This window comes from Hyperolius riggenbachi, chromosome 11 (assembly GCF_040937935.1).
Source record: "Hyperolius riggenbachi isolate aHypRig1 chromosome 11, aHypRig1.pri, whole genome shotgun sequence".
NCBI classification, from domain to species: Eukaryota; Metazoa; Chordata; class Amphibia; order Anura; family Hyperoliidae; genus Hyperolius; species Hyperolius riggenbachi.
Window position 1 is genome coordinate 48,173,709 of NC_090656.1, and position 14,889 is coordinate 48,188,597.

Below are 14,889 nucleotides of genomic sequence, written 5' to 3' on the forward strand. Positions count from 1 at the left end.
GAGGAAACTCTGGCCCACTGCCTCAGAGTTACATTACAGTTCACTCCATCCACAGCATGTCATAGACATGTCCATTTTCCTACTGTGATCATGGTCATGCCCATTTTTTGGCGCACCCCCCCCCCCCCCCCCGCACACACACACACACACCACCTCTGTCCCAGGTTGAGCCAAGAAAAATCTGGTCACTGTACCTTGATAACTTTTTTTGGGGGGGGGGTCCATGCGCTGGAACGATCCATAGGCTTCCCTATTCCAAGTGAAGTATGCCATATGAGCACTTTTTTCCCTGGGTGCACCACAGAGCTTGCAGTAAATAGAGCAGACACAAAGCAGCACTGGAACAGGTAAATATTAAAATGCTCTCTACTGCGCTATTCTGCAGAGGGGAGGGGAGGGGGGGGGCGGGGGTTCCCCACAGTCTTTATAGTTATGCCACTTAGTTTGAGACTGTTTAATAAATGTTAAATCCTAATAAACAATTTGGCCTGTCACTTAAGGTGGCCACTAATGATCCAATCTTTTTCATCCAATCTTACCAAATGTATGTAGTAGAAGAGTAAACTGAGTGAATGTATTGAATGGATACTTTAGGCAGTTACCTTATATTACATAGAAATGGTAAGATTGGATGAAACAGATTGGATCATTAGTGGGCACCCTTACTCTATGTTACAGTCTTTAGCCCCTTTTTTGATTGAGTTTGACACCCCTGGTCTAACTATTGCCATATGCTGTTCTTCCTGTAAATACCTCTCTTGCCTTCTGCACTCAGACAGGAACAGGAAATGAAATACAAAGAGCACTGATCAGGCCTGCCTACAGATCACAGATAAGTCATTACAGCTTTCACATAATAATGGACAGCAGTGGGAGGTTGCAAGGAGAGTCATGGAGAAGCTGGCAGAGTGCTGATATATAATAGAACACAATACACTTTCTTTTGTGGAGGGAATTGTTAAAAAGGCAACCAGGGTTCCTTACTTTATAGCTTTTTAACAAAACATTAATCAGTAAGCTGTTTGGAAATGGATTTAATCATTTCATATTGTAAGTACACTTATGCTTTAATCCAAATACAGTCTGTACTTATCATTTATACGATTAGAAATCCTGACACGCTACTCGTTTAAAATGCCAAGATTAAGTCAGGACATTTTGTCTCCTTGTAAATGTGTATTGGAAGCTACACAAGCCCAGAGAAGACCACTTACTACTCTCCCATTCGGCACTGGTAATTACAGCTGACAGAGTAAATGCATTGTCCAAAGATACAGATCGGCAGATGAATCCTAGGTCTTGCAGTGCTTTACTGATAGCAAGATGCCATTCTCACAGAAAGTGATGCAAAATAAAGGGCAAGAATTTGTGTTTCTTACATTTTTGCCCTCATTAGATGTTTTTTTTCTGTTAGGGCTGATTCACACGGCAAGAGCTTTATAAGCATGAGTGATTTGAAAAGCTCTTGCTAATGTAATGCTATGGGGGATTTATATAATGTCATTTCGCTCAAGTGAGAACACACACACATAGCATTACATTAGCAAGAGCTTTTAAAATCTCAAGCGCTTAGAAAAAGCACTTGCTGTGTGAACCAACCCTTACATTTTCGCTGACACGCAAACAAATTCCGTTTGCTATTGCTCAATCCAACGTACAGCAAGACAAGACACAGAACATTAATATTGCGCTATTCTCCTGGTGGACTCAAACCGCCAGAGCTGCAGCAACTAGGGTGTGCTCTATTGCAGTGTTAGAGAGTCTTGCCCATGGTCTCCTCACTGAATAGGTGCTGGCTTACTGAACAGGAAGAGCTGAGATTTGAACCTTGGTCTCCTGTGTCAGAGGCAGAGCCCTTAACACAACAGCTAATTGAATGATGTAATAAGAACAGGGCTTGGTGTACAGAGGAGCCAGAGTAGAATAAAAACGTTTAAAAAACGTCTAAAAGAAGAGGATGTTCAGGTGGACTTACCTCCCTCAAAAATATAAAACTCAATTGAGTCACAATATATCAATACAAAGATTTTATTTAACTCCACTTAGTGCAATGCGTTTCGCAGGTGTGGTCCCGCTTCATCAGGCAAACAGGAGTATAACTCAATGGGTCTAAATGCAGAAGTGAGCGCCTCTGTCTCTCTTTTAGATGGTTTTTAAAGGGACTCCGAGCAGTGCAGAAACTATGGAAAGATGCATATCATTTTAAAGCTCTCTTTCTACTCTTTCCAATGATATATAAACCACCACCCTACGTCTTTTAGTTTTCGCTATTTTTGCGATTGAAATTGCCGCGGCCGCGATTTCGATCGCGAAAATAGAGAAAACTAAAAGGTGTAGGGCAACGATTTAGGTGTGGTCAGAAAGAGGAGAAAGAGAGCTTTAAAATGATATCCATCAAGCCATAGTTATATTGTATTACACAGGACAACACTTTCCCCAGTGTCAGCAGAATGGACTGCTGAATGCAGCTGCTGACTTTGACAAAAAGTCGCCCTGTGTAATACAATAGAACTATGGCTTGATGGATATCATTTTAAAGCTCTCTTTCTCCTCTTTCTGACGACACCTAAATCGTTGCCCTACGCCTTTTAGTTTTCTCTATTTTCGCGATCGAAATCGCAGCCGCGGCAATTTCAATCGCGAAAATAGCAAAAACTAAAAGGCGTAGGGTGGCGGTTTATATATCATTGGAAAGAGGAGAAAGAGAGCTTTAAAATGATGTGCATCTTTGCATAGTTTCTGCACTGCTCGGAGTCCCTTTAAATGTTTTTATTCTACTCTGGCACCTCTGTACACCAAGCCTTGCTGAAATCTTGAGTCCACCCTCAGTGGAGGGGTGCTACCCAGTTTCCTATCTACAGAGAGCGACATCTTAAAAACCTGAGTGGGGTCAGGTTCTAATACTCCCCACCTGCACTTGAAGTGGTTGCCTATGTGTAACCCATGTTTGTGAATATATCTAAATATTTTGCTTTAAACCACAACCAACTCAACAATACTACACAATATTGGGCTCTCGATTTCTCTTTGTTCTTTCAAGCGATGTAATAAGAACAGTTCAGTATAAAAAAAAGAAAATAGAATCACTGAGATGGATAACGGCTCACCACTTTTTGGAACCATCTTTGACTTTGATTTTTATCACAGCCTCATTGGGAAACTTCTCTACCAACTTTGCACATCTCGACCCTTATTCAGTAAAGCTTTTTTTTTTTTTTTTCTTATCCCAGGAGATTATTCTCTACACAAAATGCATTTGAAAAAGTACCAAAAAGTAGATAAAATTAATTTTTGTATTTTCTTGCTTGCTGTTTTATTGATAATGTGAGTAAAGAAAGAAAACTAAGGAGAATAGACTGTGCGATATTTGCCCACATTTTTTCTGTTCCGGCTTAGTTAGATGGATGGTGGCTGTTAGTGGAATCTTCAGTGCAGTACACGGATTTTCAGTAGGGTTTACGTCTGGAGTCTGACTAGACCTTGCAAAGACTTTTTTGTCCTTCAAACACAGTGTGGTCAATTTTTTGAATCATTATGTTGAAAAAGGTGAACCTTCCACCAGTCAACAGCTTGCTGGAAAATGGCAGCAGGTTTCCTCCAGAATTTGATGGAATGTTGCCCCATCCATTATTCATTTTATCCTTACAATGACACCATTCTCTACTTCAGAGAAACAGCCATTCAACAGAATGGTACCACCTTCATGTTTTACTGTAGGTATAGTATTCTATGAATGGTGAGCTGTATTGGCTTTCCACATTGATACTGAAGCCATATATACACATTTTGGCCTCATCTGACCATAACGGTTTTTCGCATTTGACCTCATCTCAGAAAAGGTACATTTTGACCCAAAACAAGACTTAATTTTTTTTTTTGAGGAATGTTTTGTTGTTGTTGTAGTTGCAGTACTCCCTTACAAGCCACATTTGTGGAGCACTTGTGATAGCGTTGTCACATGCACACAACGATAACGCTTTGTCATAAATTCCTGTGTCTGCTTCTAAAAGGTGACAAAGGCCTCGACACTTTCTTGACCAAGTTTCCTCTTTACTTTTCCATCCAATTTGGAGGGACAGCCTGATCTGGGAAGGGTCCTAGTATCAAGCATTTTCTACTTAATAAGTATAGAGTGCCTTTCTATAACTTTATCCCTGAAATCTCTTGACCATGACTTGCCACCCATAGCTGATTGTTTGCTTTCAGTTACACTACCAAGCAATTAAATGCTGTAAGAGTAGCTGGTTTTGTGTTGAGCTGTCCGTACTGAAGCCCAGAGTACAGATTGATGGCTAGAAAATAAGTGCAGCTTGTGCTTGCAGTCAGGTTGTTTAGCGAGAGTAGCAATGCACTTTAACCATTTCAGCTGGTATTTTTCACCTTATGCATCAAGCAATTTTCACCTCCCATTTATTCGCCAATAACTTTATCACTAATGATCACAATGAATTGATCTATACCTTGTTTTTTCCGCCACCAATTAGTCTTTCTTTGGGAGGTACATTTTGCTAAGAATTATTTTTTTCTAAATGCATTTTCACAGGAATATTAAGAAAAAAAAATAGATGTTACCATAATTAAAACCTATGTATTTTATTTGCCCATTTGCCCCGGTTATTACACCATTTAGATTATGTCCCTATCACAATGTATGGCGCCAATATTTTATTTGGAAATAAAGGTGCATTTTTTCAGTTTTGCGTCCATCGCTATTTACAAGCTTATTTTAAAAAAAAATGTTCGTAATATACCCTCTTCACATGCATATTAAAAAGTTCAGACCCTTAGGTAACGATTTATGTTTTAGTTTTTTTTATTGTTTTTTTTTCTTCATTAAAAATTTTATTTGGGTCATTTTTGGTGTGGGAGGTAAACCGTTAACTTTAAATGTAATAATGTGTGTTTATTTTATTAAAAAATGTATGTAGATGTAGTTTTACTATTTGGCCACAATGAAATATATTTTTTTTTAGTCCTGGAAGTGAACGCTCTCGCTTCCAAGAAGCATAAGGAGGACGGGAAACTTTTTTTTTTTATTAGAAAGACGTTGATTTCTGATAAGAAGTCGTCGGTCTTTCTACTGGGGACTTAGATCAATGAAATGAAATGTCCTTCATAGAGATTTTAATAGTTTCAGCTTACAGAGCCAAAAGAAAGGCCTATAAACCTATTAATTAAACCCACAAAAAGGTCATCTAATCTCATGACTGGTCAGATAACGTTGATGGATTTAAACCTGATCTAACCTTCGCCTGCTGAAGGGAAGCTGGAATCCAACTGCATTCCTCAATTCAGTATTCTCACACAAGGAAGAGTACCATGTTCTCATTCATTGATCTCCGGGCTAACTGGGAGGCAACACGGGAGCTCGCGGGCGCGCGCGCGATCGCTGGTGGGAGCGCACAGCAGCTCAATAGCAGCCACTTGAATGTGACAATCACATCAGGGCGGCTTAAATGGTTAAAGAACGTGGCAGAGGTGCTTCAAAATGAAATGAAATGAATAGAAATTGGATTACATGTTTAAATGAATTAAATATAATATGTGTTGCCTGCTTCTCCCTGAACAGCTTGGACACAAAATGATTTAGGTAATTAAGATGCTTGTTGTGTCAGCTTGTTCCGGATAATGTGACATATTTAGATAGTTCTGCTTAGTGGGCAAATGGGAAACATCACTGGAGCATCAGCAGGCATTGATTAGAACATATATACGTAATGGCAAATATTTGCAGTACGGCCGCCATAAAATGTCAGCCAGCGCTCTGTTGACAGATACTCATATTCTGGATCCACATCCTCCGTCTAAAGTAGAGATAGATAAAAGTGGGAGAGTTTATTTTATTTTTTTAATCTATGGCCGGGGGATAATGGGATAATACTACTCTGCAAACTCATTTATCACTGTGTTTTAAATAAATCCAAACAGTTCATAGCATCCTCACAAGTTTGCTTCAGGTAGCAAAAGTTCTAGAACTTGCCCCATTTCCCATATATACATTTCATGTCAATTTGTTTTGGCACATACAGTATGGTACTCTTCCTTGTGTGAGAATACTGAATAGAGGAATGCATTTGGATTCCAGCTTCCCTTCAGCAGGCGCAGGTCAGATCAGGTTTAAATCCATCAACGTTGTCTGACCAGTCATGAGATTAGATGACCTTTTGCGGGTTTGATTAATAGGTTTATAGGCCTTTCTTTTGGCTCTGCAAGCTGAAACTAATAAAGTCTCTATGAAGGACATTTCATAACCTTGCAAAGGCAGAAATTTGGACTGTTCCCTCGCATTACTTAAAGAGAACCCGAGGTGGGTTTGAAGAATATTATCTGCATACAGAGGCTGGATCTGACTATACAGCCCAGCCTCTGTTGCTATCCCAAACCCCCCTAAGGTCCCCCTGCACTCTGCAATCCCTCATAAATCACAGCCACCCTGCTGACAAACAGCTTGTCAGAGCTGGCTGTGTTTATCTCTATAGTGTCAGTCTGCTGCTCTCCCCGCCTCCTGCAGAACTCCAGTCCCCGCCTGCATCCCTTACCTCCCTGCTGATTGGAGGGAAGGGACGGGGGCAGGGACCGGAGCTATGCAGGAGGCGGGGGAGCAGCTGAGACTGACACTACAGATGTAAACACAGCCTCACAGCATGGCTGTGATTTATGAGGGATTGCAGAGTGCAGGGGGACCTTAGTGGGGTTTGGGATAGCAACAGAGGCTGGGCTGTATAGGCAGCTCCAGCCTCTGTATGCAGATAACATTCTATTCTGCTGCTATCATCTCTTTGTCAGCAATGTTCCAGTTAAAATGGATCTGAACTTTTGGACAGAACTGAAGGAAAACAGAGAAATGCACCCTGTATGTATTTAGAGAGTTTAGCCTATCTAATTCCCACTCCTCTGGGACTAATCACAACTTTAATTTGATCTCTCAGCTGTGTCAGCTGGCTGCCTCAGCAGAGCAGCTAATTTGTAAATACAGGATGTTAACCCTATGTCTGCTTCCATGAAAACAGGAAGTAGACACATTTGTATCAGCTGTAACAAAAAAAGGTGTTTTTTTTAACCACTTCAAGCTTACACCCCCCTAGTGACCAGGCCATTTTTCACAATACAGGGCTGTGCAGCTTTGTCAGCATGCTGCACAGCTCTACAACTAAGCACACAAATTAATGTTTCCTCCTTTTCTTGTTCTTAACAGGACACTCTGTTTAGGAGGTCTCTGATCGCTGCTGCGATCTTTTTTTTTTAATTTTTTTTTTTTATTTAAAAAAAAAGAGGCTTTTCCCTCCCTTCTTCCTCCCTCCCCTATTTGCCATCATAAATCGCCACAGGACGGCGACAAGAGGACACACATTAGGAGCCGTTGTGAAGGACAGCCGAGTGTCCACCGTACAGTGCTGCAGGAGATAGCAGCGCTGCACAAAGGTAAACAAAGGGGACTTCTTTCCCCTTTCAGCAGAAAACTGTCTGCTAGCGAGCAGGCTGATCACGGATCGGAGCTCCGTGAACCGGCAGGGATCGATCGCGCATGCGGATGTTCTAGTAAAATGCTGTTGCTTATCTTTTAGAGCACAGAGTAGGTTCTGTGTTCAGGTCTGCTTTAAAGGGAGACCGAGGTTTGAGGGATATGGAGGCTGACTTATTTATTTGCTTTTAAACAATGCACATTGCCTGGCTGCCCTGCTGAGTCTCTGCCTCTAATCTTTTTAGCTGTAGACCCTGAGCAAGCATGAAGATCAGGTGTTTCTGACAAAAATCTGGCAAGATTGTTAAAAGGTGTGTGATTCAGACACTACGGATGCCAGTAGGACCTGCAGGACTGCCAGGCAACTGGTATTACTTAAAAGAAAATAAATATGGCAGCCTCCATAACCATCTCACTTCAGTTGTCCTTTAAGTCAGTTCTGTTCAGTTCTTGCAAAAATTAACACTGGAAGTATAATTTACTAGCACACTAAAAGACTCCGCCTTTTAACAAACAAAATAGGAGCATATTTCCTAGTGTGTGTACAGAAGCCTGATGAGGGCCGGTTCTGTCATAAGGTGAAACACTTGCATCAGGGCAGAGAATACAAGGGCAGCATGTTTGTACTGTGTGTTTACACTAAAAGTATGCAGTCAGAGTAGGAGGAGAAGCGAGAAGAGAGTTAGGTGAAGAGGTTATCATTAGGGAAAAGCAGCTTGTTGTGCTGTGTGAGAAGTCTGACAGTGAGTGAAGAGGGGGGAGGCAAGAGAGCAGCAGTGTTTCGTTTAACTTGCATAGCAGAAGGGAGGAGGTGGCACTGCTGTCCTAATTGAGGAGAAATGTAGTGGCTGAGGGTGAATAATTTATTTGTCACAGACTCACAGCCAGCCAGTGTACTATTGTGTTGAGCTGCAGCATGTCATGTGAAAACATTTGTAAATAAAGCAGAGTAAATTGCTGGGTGCTGGTCAATCATTCCAAATTTTGGGGTGAGGGGGACCATCCTCACAAGTTTGTCTCAGGCAGCAAAAAATCTAGAACCCAATGCTATTGTTTTCCCTCCTTACACCTCGCCCCCCCCTTTTGTCTTCATATTAGCAGCTTCAAGGCTCCCTGCACACTGCAAATACGATTTGCGATCCCGACTCCGATTTTGATTCTGATTCCGATTTGCAATTCCGATCTTCCCTGAATGCTATCAACAGAAAAACGCATAAAAAACGCAGCATGCAGTAACAATTAAAAATCGGACGTAAATGAATGAGCCAACATCGGTAAAGCATGTAAAAAAAGATTAAAAATCATAACCGGAATCGCATGCAGTGCGCAGGGGGCCCAAGTCCTGCCGGGCAACAGTAATTTAAAAAAGCACTTTACCTATGTTAGCTCATTAATTTACGTCTACTTTGTGCCCAACAGGCAACCTAAAAAGTCTGCATCCTTTTTCTTGTAGGATCTACAATAGGTGTCATGTGACTGCTCAGCACTTTTTCTGGTGAGGTACAGACGGACATGTAAAGATTGGTATTTTTGTAGTCAGGACTAGAGATGTTGGCAAACCGTTCACCAGCGAAGCTCTATGGCCGATACTACATCCAGGTCGCTATGACCCGTAGTAGTACGGCTGCGCTGGAGCGGCGGTGCGCGTCTTTGATCGCGCGCCTGTTGCCGGGCACTCTCTGCGCATGAGCGTAAAGTTACTCATGACGTCACACACATGCGCAGAAAGTGCCCAACAGGCGCGCGATCAAGGATGCGCACTGCCGGCCCAGCGCAGCCGTACTACTACGGGTCATAGCGACCTGGTAGTACAGGGTGAGGGGTTCAACGGTGAACGGTTCGGGAACCGTTCGCCTACATCTCTAGTCAGGACACACAAGCTGCCTTGAGCAGGGTCATTTTTAGGCAAGGATAGACAAGGCAGATGCCGGTAGTGACACCTGCAGGAGGGAATGGAATGCTTTATGACATTTTTAAAAGGGAACAAGAAGTGAGAAGAGTACAGATGCTGCCATCTTCATTATCTAATAATGCTTGTTGCCTGACTTCTGTGCCTCTAATACTTAAAGTCACAGGCCCTGAATGAGCATGCAGATCAGATGCTGTTACTCTGGTGTGACTCCACTGGCTGCATGCTTGTTGCAGGTGTGGGACTAAAGCCAAAAGTTCATCATGACAGCCAGGAAACTGGCATTGTTTATAAGAGAATAAAGATGAAAGCCTCCATATTCGCCTCACTTCAGGATACCTTTAAGCAACAGACCCAGGTTGTACATAAACAAAAGGCAGTTCCACTCACTGCCTTTCCTGTCCAGTCATCTCCTCCGTTCTGCCACAGTGCCTCTTAAGCCTCCGCATCGTCACAGCAATGGTGCTGACCCGAAAGTACAGAGACGGAAGTACTTCCAGGTCAGCGTCATTGCTGTGAAGATGCCGGTGCTTACGAGCAATGGAACAGAGGAGCTGACAGGCAGCGAATGGAACGCTGAGTAGGTATGCTATGATCTGGTGCTTTTTTTAACCATTTCCAGGATCAAGCGGCAGCCACGAGGCATGATCAGGAGCGTTGCTAGGGCCAACAGGGCAGGAAACTGCCACTTCCTCCTGCCTGTTTTCGATGTTCACTACCAGTCAAAAGGCCCGGCGGATCGCTCAGAAACAGCCGTATCAGTCTGCCGACAGACTGTACACACGCCGGACTGTCTGCTGAAAACACGCCCAGCAGGAGGTGACGACAGACCCGTCGTTTCCTGCAGTCCGGTGTGTGTACGGACCTAAAGAGTAAAGGCCCATACACGCGTCTGATTTTTCGGAATGACGGGTCGTTTGAATGTCCTGTCGTTCAGACGTCCGCCCCGCTAAATCGGGCGTGTGTACAGACTGTCGTTCGCGTGACAAGACTGAGTTTGAACGATCCGCCGGTCTGTACACCCGGCCGATTTAGCGGGCGGACGTCTGACCGACGGGACGTTCAAACGACCCATCGTTCCGAAAAATCAGACGTGTGTATGACTGAGTACTGAGGGGACCCCTGCGGACGCTGGGGCATGAGGATGGTGCAGTGCCGTACATCACAGCAATGTAAACAAAATTCTAGCAAGCATGCAAACTACGCCTCTAAGTTCAGGGGTATTTTAAAGGAAACCTGAGATGATAGAAAAAAAATTATACATATGTGGGGCCTCCTTCAACCCTCTTCAGGCCTATTGATCCATCGGCGTCTTCCCAGGCCTCCTGGATCCTCCGCTAGTCGGCCAGGTAATTCCTCCAGTGGGGGGAAACTGCGCATGCGGGAGTGCATGAGGCCAGACTGCACCTATGCTGACTGGACCCGACTGGCGGATTTACAGGGTCACCTCGACTGGCCCGACTGGTGGATTCACCGGGCCTCCTAGTGGAGGATCCAGGTGGCCTGGGAGGATGGCGAGAAACCAATCAGCCTGAAGGGGGCTGGAGGAAGCCCCAGGTATGTATAATTTTTTTTGTTCAACGTCTCAGGTACACTTGATTTAACAAAGGGCATGCTGATTATATTGGACAAAAGTTAGTGCCGCACATTACTGTAGTCACACAACTGCTAACATACTAACTTTTCAGCAGTCCCACTGTGCTGGAAAGTAATCTAGACGAGGGTTGCAAACTTTAGCCGACTAGCAGTATTTTGTTTAAAGGGGCACTATGGCGAAAAATTGTAAAATTTAAAATATGTGCAAACATATACAAATGAGAAGAACTTTTTCCTAGAGTAAAATGAGCCATAAATTAGTTTTCTCGTATGTTGCTGTCACTTGCAGTCGGTAGAAGAAATCTGACAGAAGCAACAGGTTTTGGACTAGTCCATCTTTTCATGGGGGATTCTCAGGGATTTATTTATTTTCAAAAGCACTTAGTGAATGGCAGTTGCTCTTTCCAACTGCCAAAAAAACTGCGTAGCGAGCAGGGAAGCTGGCCAGCATCATTGTTTAAATCCTTTTTAGGGAATATCTTTATAAAGAATAAAAGCCTTGCTGAGAATCCCCTATGAAGAGATGGACTAGTCCAAAACCCATTGCTTCTGTCAGATTTCTACTACCTACTGTGACAGCAACATAGGAGAAAAGTAATTTATGGCTCATTTTACTCTGGAAAAAACGTATTTCTTTTTTGTCTATGTTTGCACATATTAAAAATGTTACAATTTTTCGCCATAGTGCCCCTTTAAGAAAAAATCCAGACAAGATTTGCAAGATAATTTAAGGTCTCCTCTGTCCTCCAGGCTTCTCCCAAAGAGTTCAGATTATAGTAGAACTTTGACCAACTATGCACTAGCTGCAGTGGGCTATTTATTGTACCAGTAGCATCTAGCAGAAAATAGACCTAGTGAAGTCAGACATTTACCTTAGTTCCAAGTAGGACTCTTGTGTCCAAGGTTTGCTTACTCCTTTCTAGAATACTCAGAAGATGCTCCTGGAAAACCCCAATCTTGGTGAAGAAGTGTTCATTGTCCCAACATCCTTCAATATTGTCAAAATCCACTCCAAGTGTTAAAAGAAACTGGACGCTTCGAGGGTCCAAGGCTATCTGCTGGGGTCTGCAGAGCAGGGCAGCCCTTGTACGTTCATCCAAGAGGGTTAAATTCAGCACTTTCCCTGAATGGACAGCAACCAGTGCCGCTGTTAGACCAACAGGTCCAGCACCCACCACCAGGATGGACACCCGAGCTCTCCATTGTCGAATTCCGTCCACGCTCACCTTAATCACAATGTAAACCAAAACAACCAACAAAGTGCTTAAGGCTGTATCCACAGCAAGACGGTCGTGTACTTCTTGTCCGCCGTGCGGTTGACCCTGTTCCATCTTCTCCAAAGACAATAAAAAGAAATATGCCCAATTCATCAGTTGCTTTCCTGTTCAAGGTAGCACCACTCAGCCTTGGATTCCACACAGCATCAAAGAAAAATATTTACTGCTTTGATTGTGTTGAATGAAGCATGTTCACAAGTCTCAGTGAAGCAGCTGAGGCCATCTCTCTGTCTCCAAAGACCAGATTTCATATCAGCTGGCTACAGTGTCACAAAGAGAAGAGACATCGCTCAGTCATGTACCACTACAATAGCTTAAAACACTTACACACTTTATGGATACCCTTAACCTCTCTTCTTCAGATTAACAATTGACTTCCTCCCATTGGCTGCTGGCTTTCATCCGTTTCTGAATACATTATAGTCCTCCCTGCCTGTCTCTCTCTCTGTCTCTCTCTCTCTCTCTCTCTCTCTCTCTCTCTCTCTCTCTCTCTCCCTCTGTGGCTTGGGAGTCTGGATTAGGCAACAAATAAATCATTGGATGAGACTTTCTGCTCTCCAAGCCAGTTTTCTGCAAAAAGATCTGCAGCAAATATTGTAGTAACCTTAACCTCTTCTGTGCTGGAGAATTCTGCTGATCACTCGCTGAATCATGCAAACTATGCCTTGTTTACTCAGATATCTGGTATGACAGCATGTGTGCATGCATTAGCTGCAGGCAGAGGCAGCTTCAAGTCAGTCTGGTTATTAGAGGGATATTACTGGCTGCAGAAAGTAACGTAGTCACATAGTCACACCTGTTTGAAGGTTCATGGCAGCAGCACCAATAACGTAGTCTGCTTTTAAGAAATGTTACTCTCACCAAGGTGACAACACAATGGAGGAGAAGGATTGAAATGTGTTTGGAGTGTGTTGCGATGCATACAGTGAAGCATAGGGTGGGCTTTTGGGAGGATCTGTGAAGCTGCTGGACATGTGCTTTAAAGTGTACCTGAGATGTAAGGGTATAAAAGTTTTATACCTACCTGGGGCTTCCTTTAGCCCTCTCCGCGCCGATCGCTCCCATGCCGTCCTGCTGCGCCTCCTAGTTTGTCCGGTAGAAGCCCCGTTAGCTTGGCCAGATGGCACAGGTGCAGTCCACATGCGTGACGCCCCGTGGCTGTGAGCAAGTGCAGTGCGCTCTCAGCGATAGAAGCACGGTGGCCATGCATGTGCAGAACGCCCCGATTGACCAAGCTAACTGAGCTTCTACTGGACCAACCAGGAAGTGGAGGAGGATGGCGAGGGAGTGATCGGCGTGGAGGGGGCTGATGGAAGCCCCAGGTAGGTATAAAACGTTTATACCCTTACATCTCAGGTTTCCATTAAATCCTTAAGCTGGGTATACACGAGACAAAAGTCTTGAAAAATGAAAGATCAAAGACCAATTTGACCACCTCTATGTAGTAGCAGAGCCATACCTACACCAGGGGTGATCTCCGAGCTTAATCACAAGTAATCACAACTCACAAGTGATTACTCGTGATTCAAATGAGGTGTAATTACAGCAGGTGTGCAGCAGGGAATAAAAGGGTTATTTACCCATAATTCCGCCGTCCGCACTGCGTCCTAAGAGTCCGTGCTGTTAGATGGCTTGTGTTCCAAGTCTCGCTGCCGTCACTTGCTCCTCCCGGCTTAAAGGAGGAAGTGACGGCAGCGAGGCTTGGAACACGAGCCATCTAACAGAACGGACTCTCAGGACGCAGGGCGGAATTATGTGTAAATAATCCTTTCATTCCCCGCCGCACACCTGCTGTAATTTCACCTCATTTGAATCACGAGTAATCACTTGTGATTACTCGTGATTAAGTTCGGAGAGCACCCCTGACCTATACAGTCTATTCTTAAAGTGGTCTGAAAGTCAGCGTTTCTACTTTGCTCTAAAATATTTCTCACAGCTTTAAAGCTAGTACTATGCCAGAAATTTTTTTTAGCAGAACATCACTGAAATGGTTAAACAAAGCACTTTTTCCTGCTATTCAGCTTCAAATCCGCACCCAAACTGCAGATAACAGTATCTTTGTTTACATTCCAATGTTGATACATTTGTAACAAGTAAAAATCACTTTCTAAAACACGGTCTCTGCTTCAGGCTCAGAACAACTCATCAGAAGATTTTAATATATAATAAGAAGTTGGAATAAAATGCATTGACAGTTTTCAGGGCAAGGAAAGCTACACTTTGGAAACTTGTAATTTGTAGACAGACAATGTTATTTGTGCACAAAAGCAAATATGATAACATTATGAGTAATAAAACATAGAAAAACACATTTTTATTGAATGTTATGACAGAGTTTCAGACCACTTTAAAGAAGAGCTGTCAGTCATACTATCTCAGAAAAAGATAAATACTTGCTCTACTTACATAACATATGTATTGCACTGTCCATGTTTTGATTGTAGTGATTTTCCTACAGTAAAAAAAAGAGAAAATCCTTCTTAGCATTCACCATTTTAAATGTGGCCATTTTGAAGCCAATCCTGATGTATTTTTCTCCCTTAGGGCCAGTTTCCACTAGCGCAGAAACCGGGCAGAATCCACAGAGTTTCCCCACAGGCAAATCGTGCGGGGGAAACTCTGCCATAGGAAGCAATAGCCTCGCC

At 43.2% G+C, this 14,889-nt stretch overlaps 1 protein-coding gene across 4 annotated transcripts in view; it reads right to left on the reverse strand.

Moving 5' to 3' along the window:
- LOC137539070 (uncharacterized) overlaps window positions 1-14,889 on the reverse strand; it is a 168,990-nt gene that overhangs the window by 104,748 nt on the left and 49,353 nt on the right. The window contains exons 2-3 of one of the 4 annotated variants that reach the window (XM_068261542.1): window positions 14,651-14,696; window positions 11,840-12,504 (exon numbers count right to left, since the gene is read on the reverse strand). In XM_068261542.1, the coding sequence (XP_068117643.1) occupies window positions 11,840-12,337 (498 nt within the window). In that variant the 5' untranslated portion in view covers window positions 12,338-12,504; window positions 14,651-14,696. Of the gene's footprint in view, window positions 1-11,839; window positions 12,946-14,650; window positions 14,697-14,889 lie in introns of those variants that run through there. The other 3 variants (XM_068261543.1, XM_068261544.1, XM_068261541.1) reach the window with 3 other exon arrangements.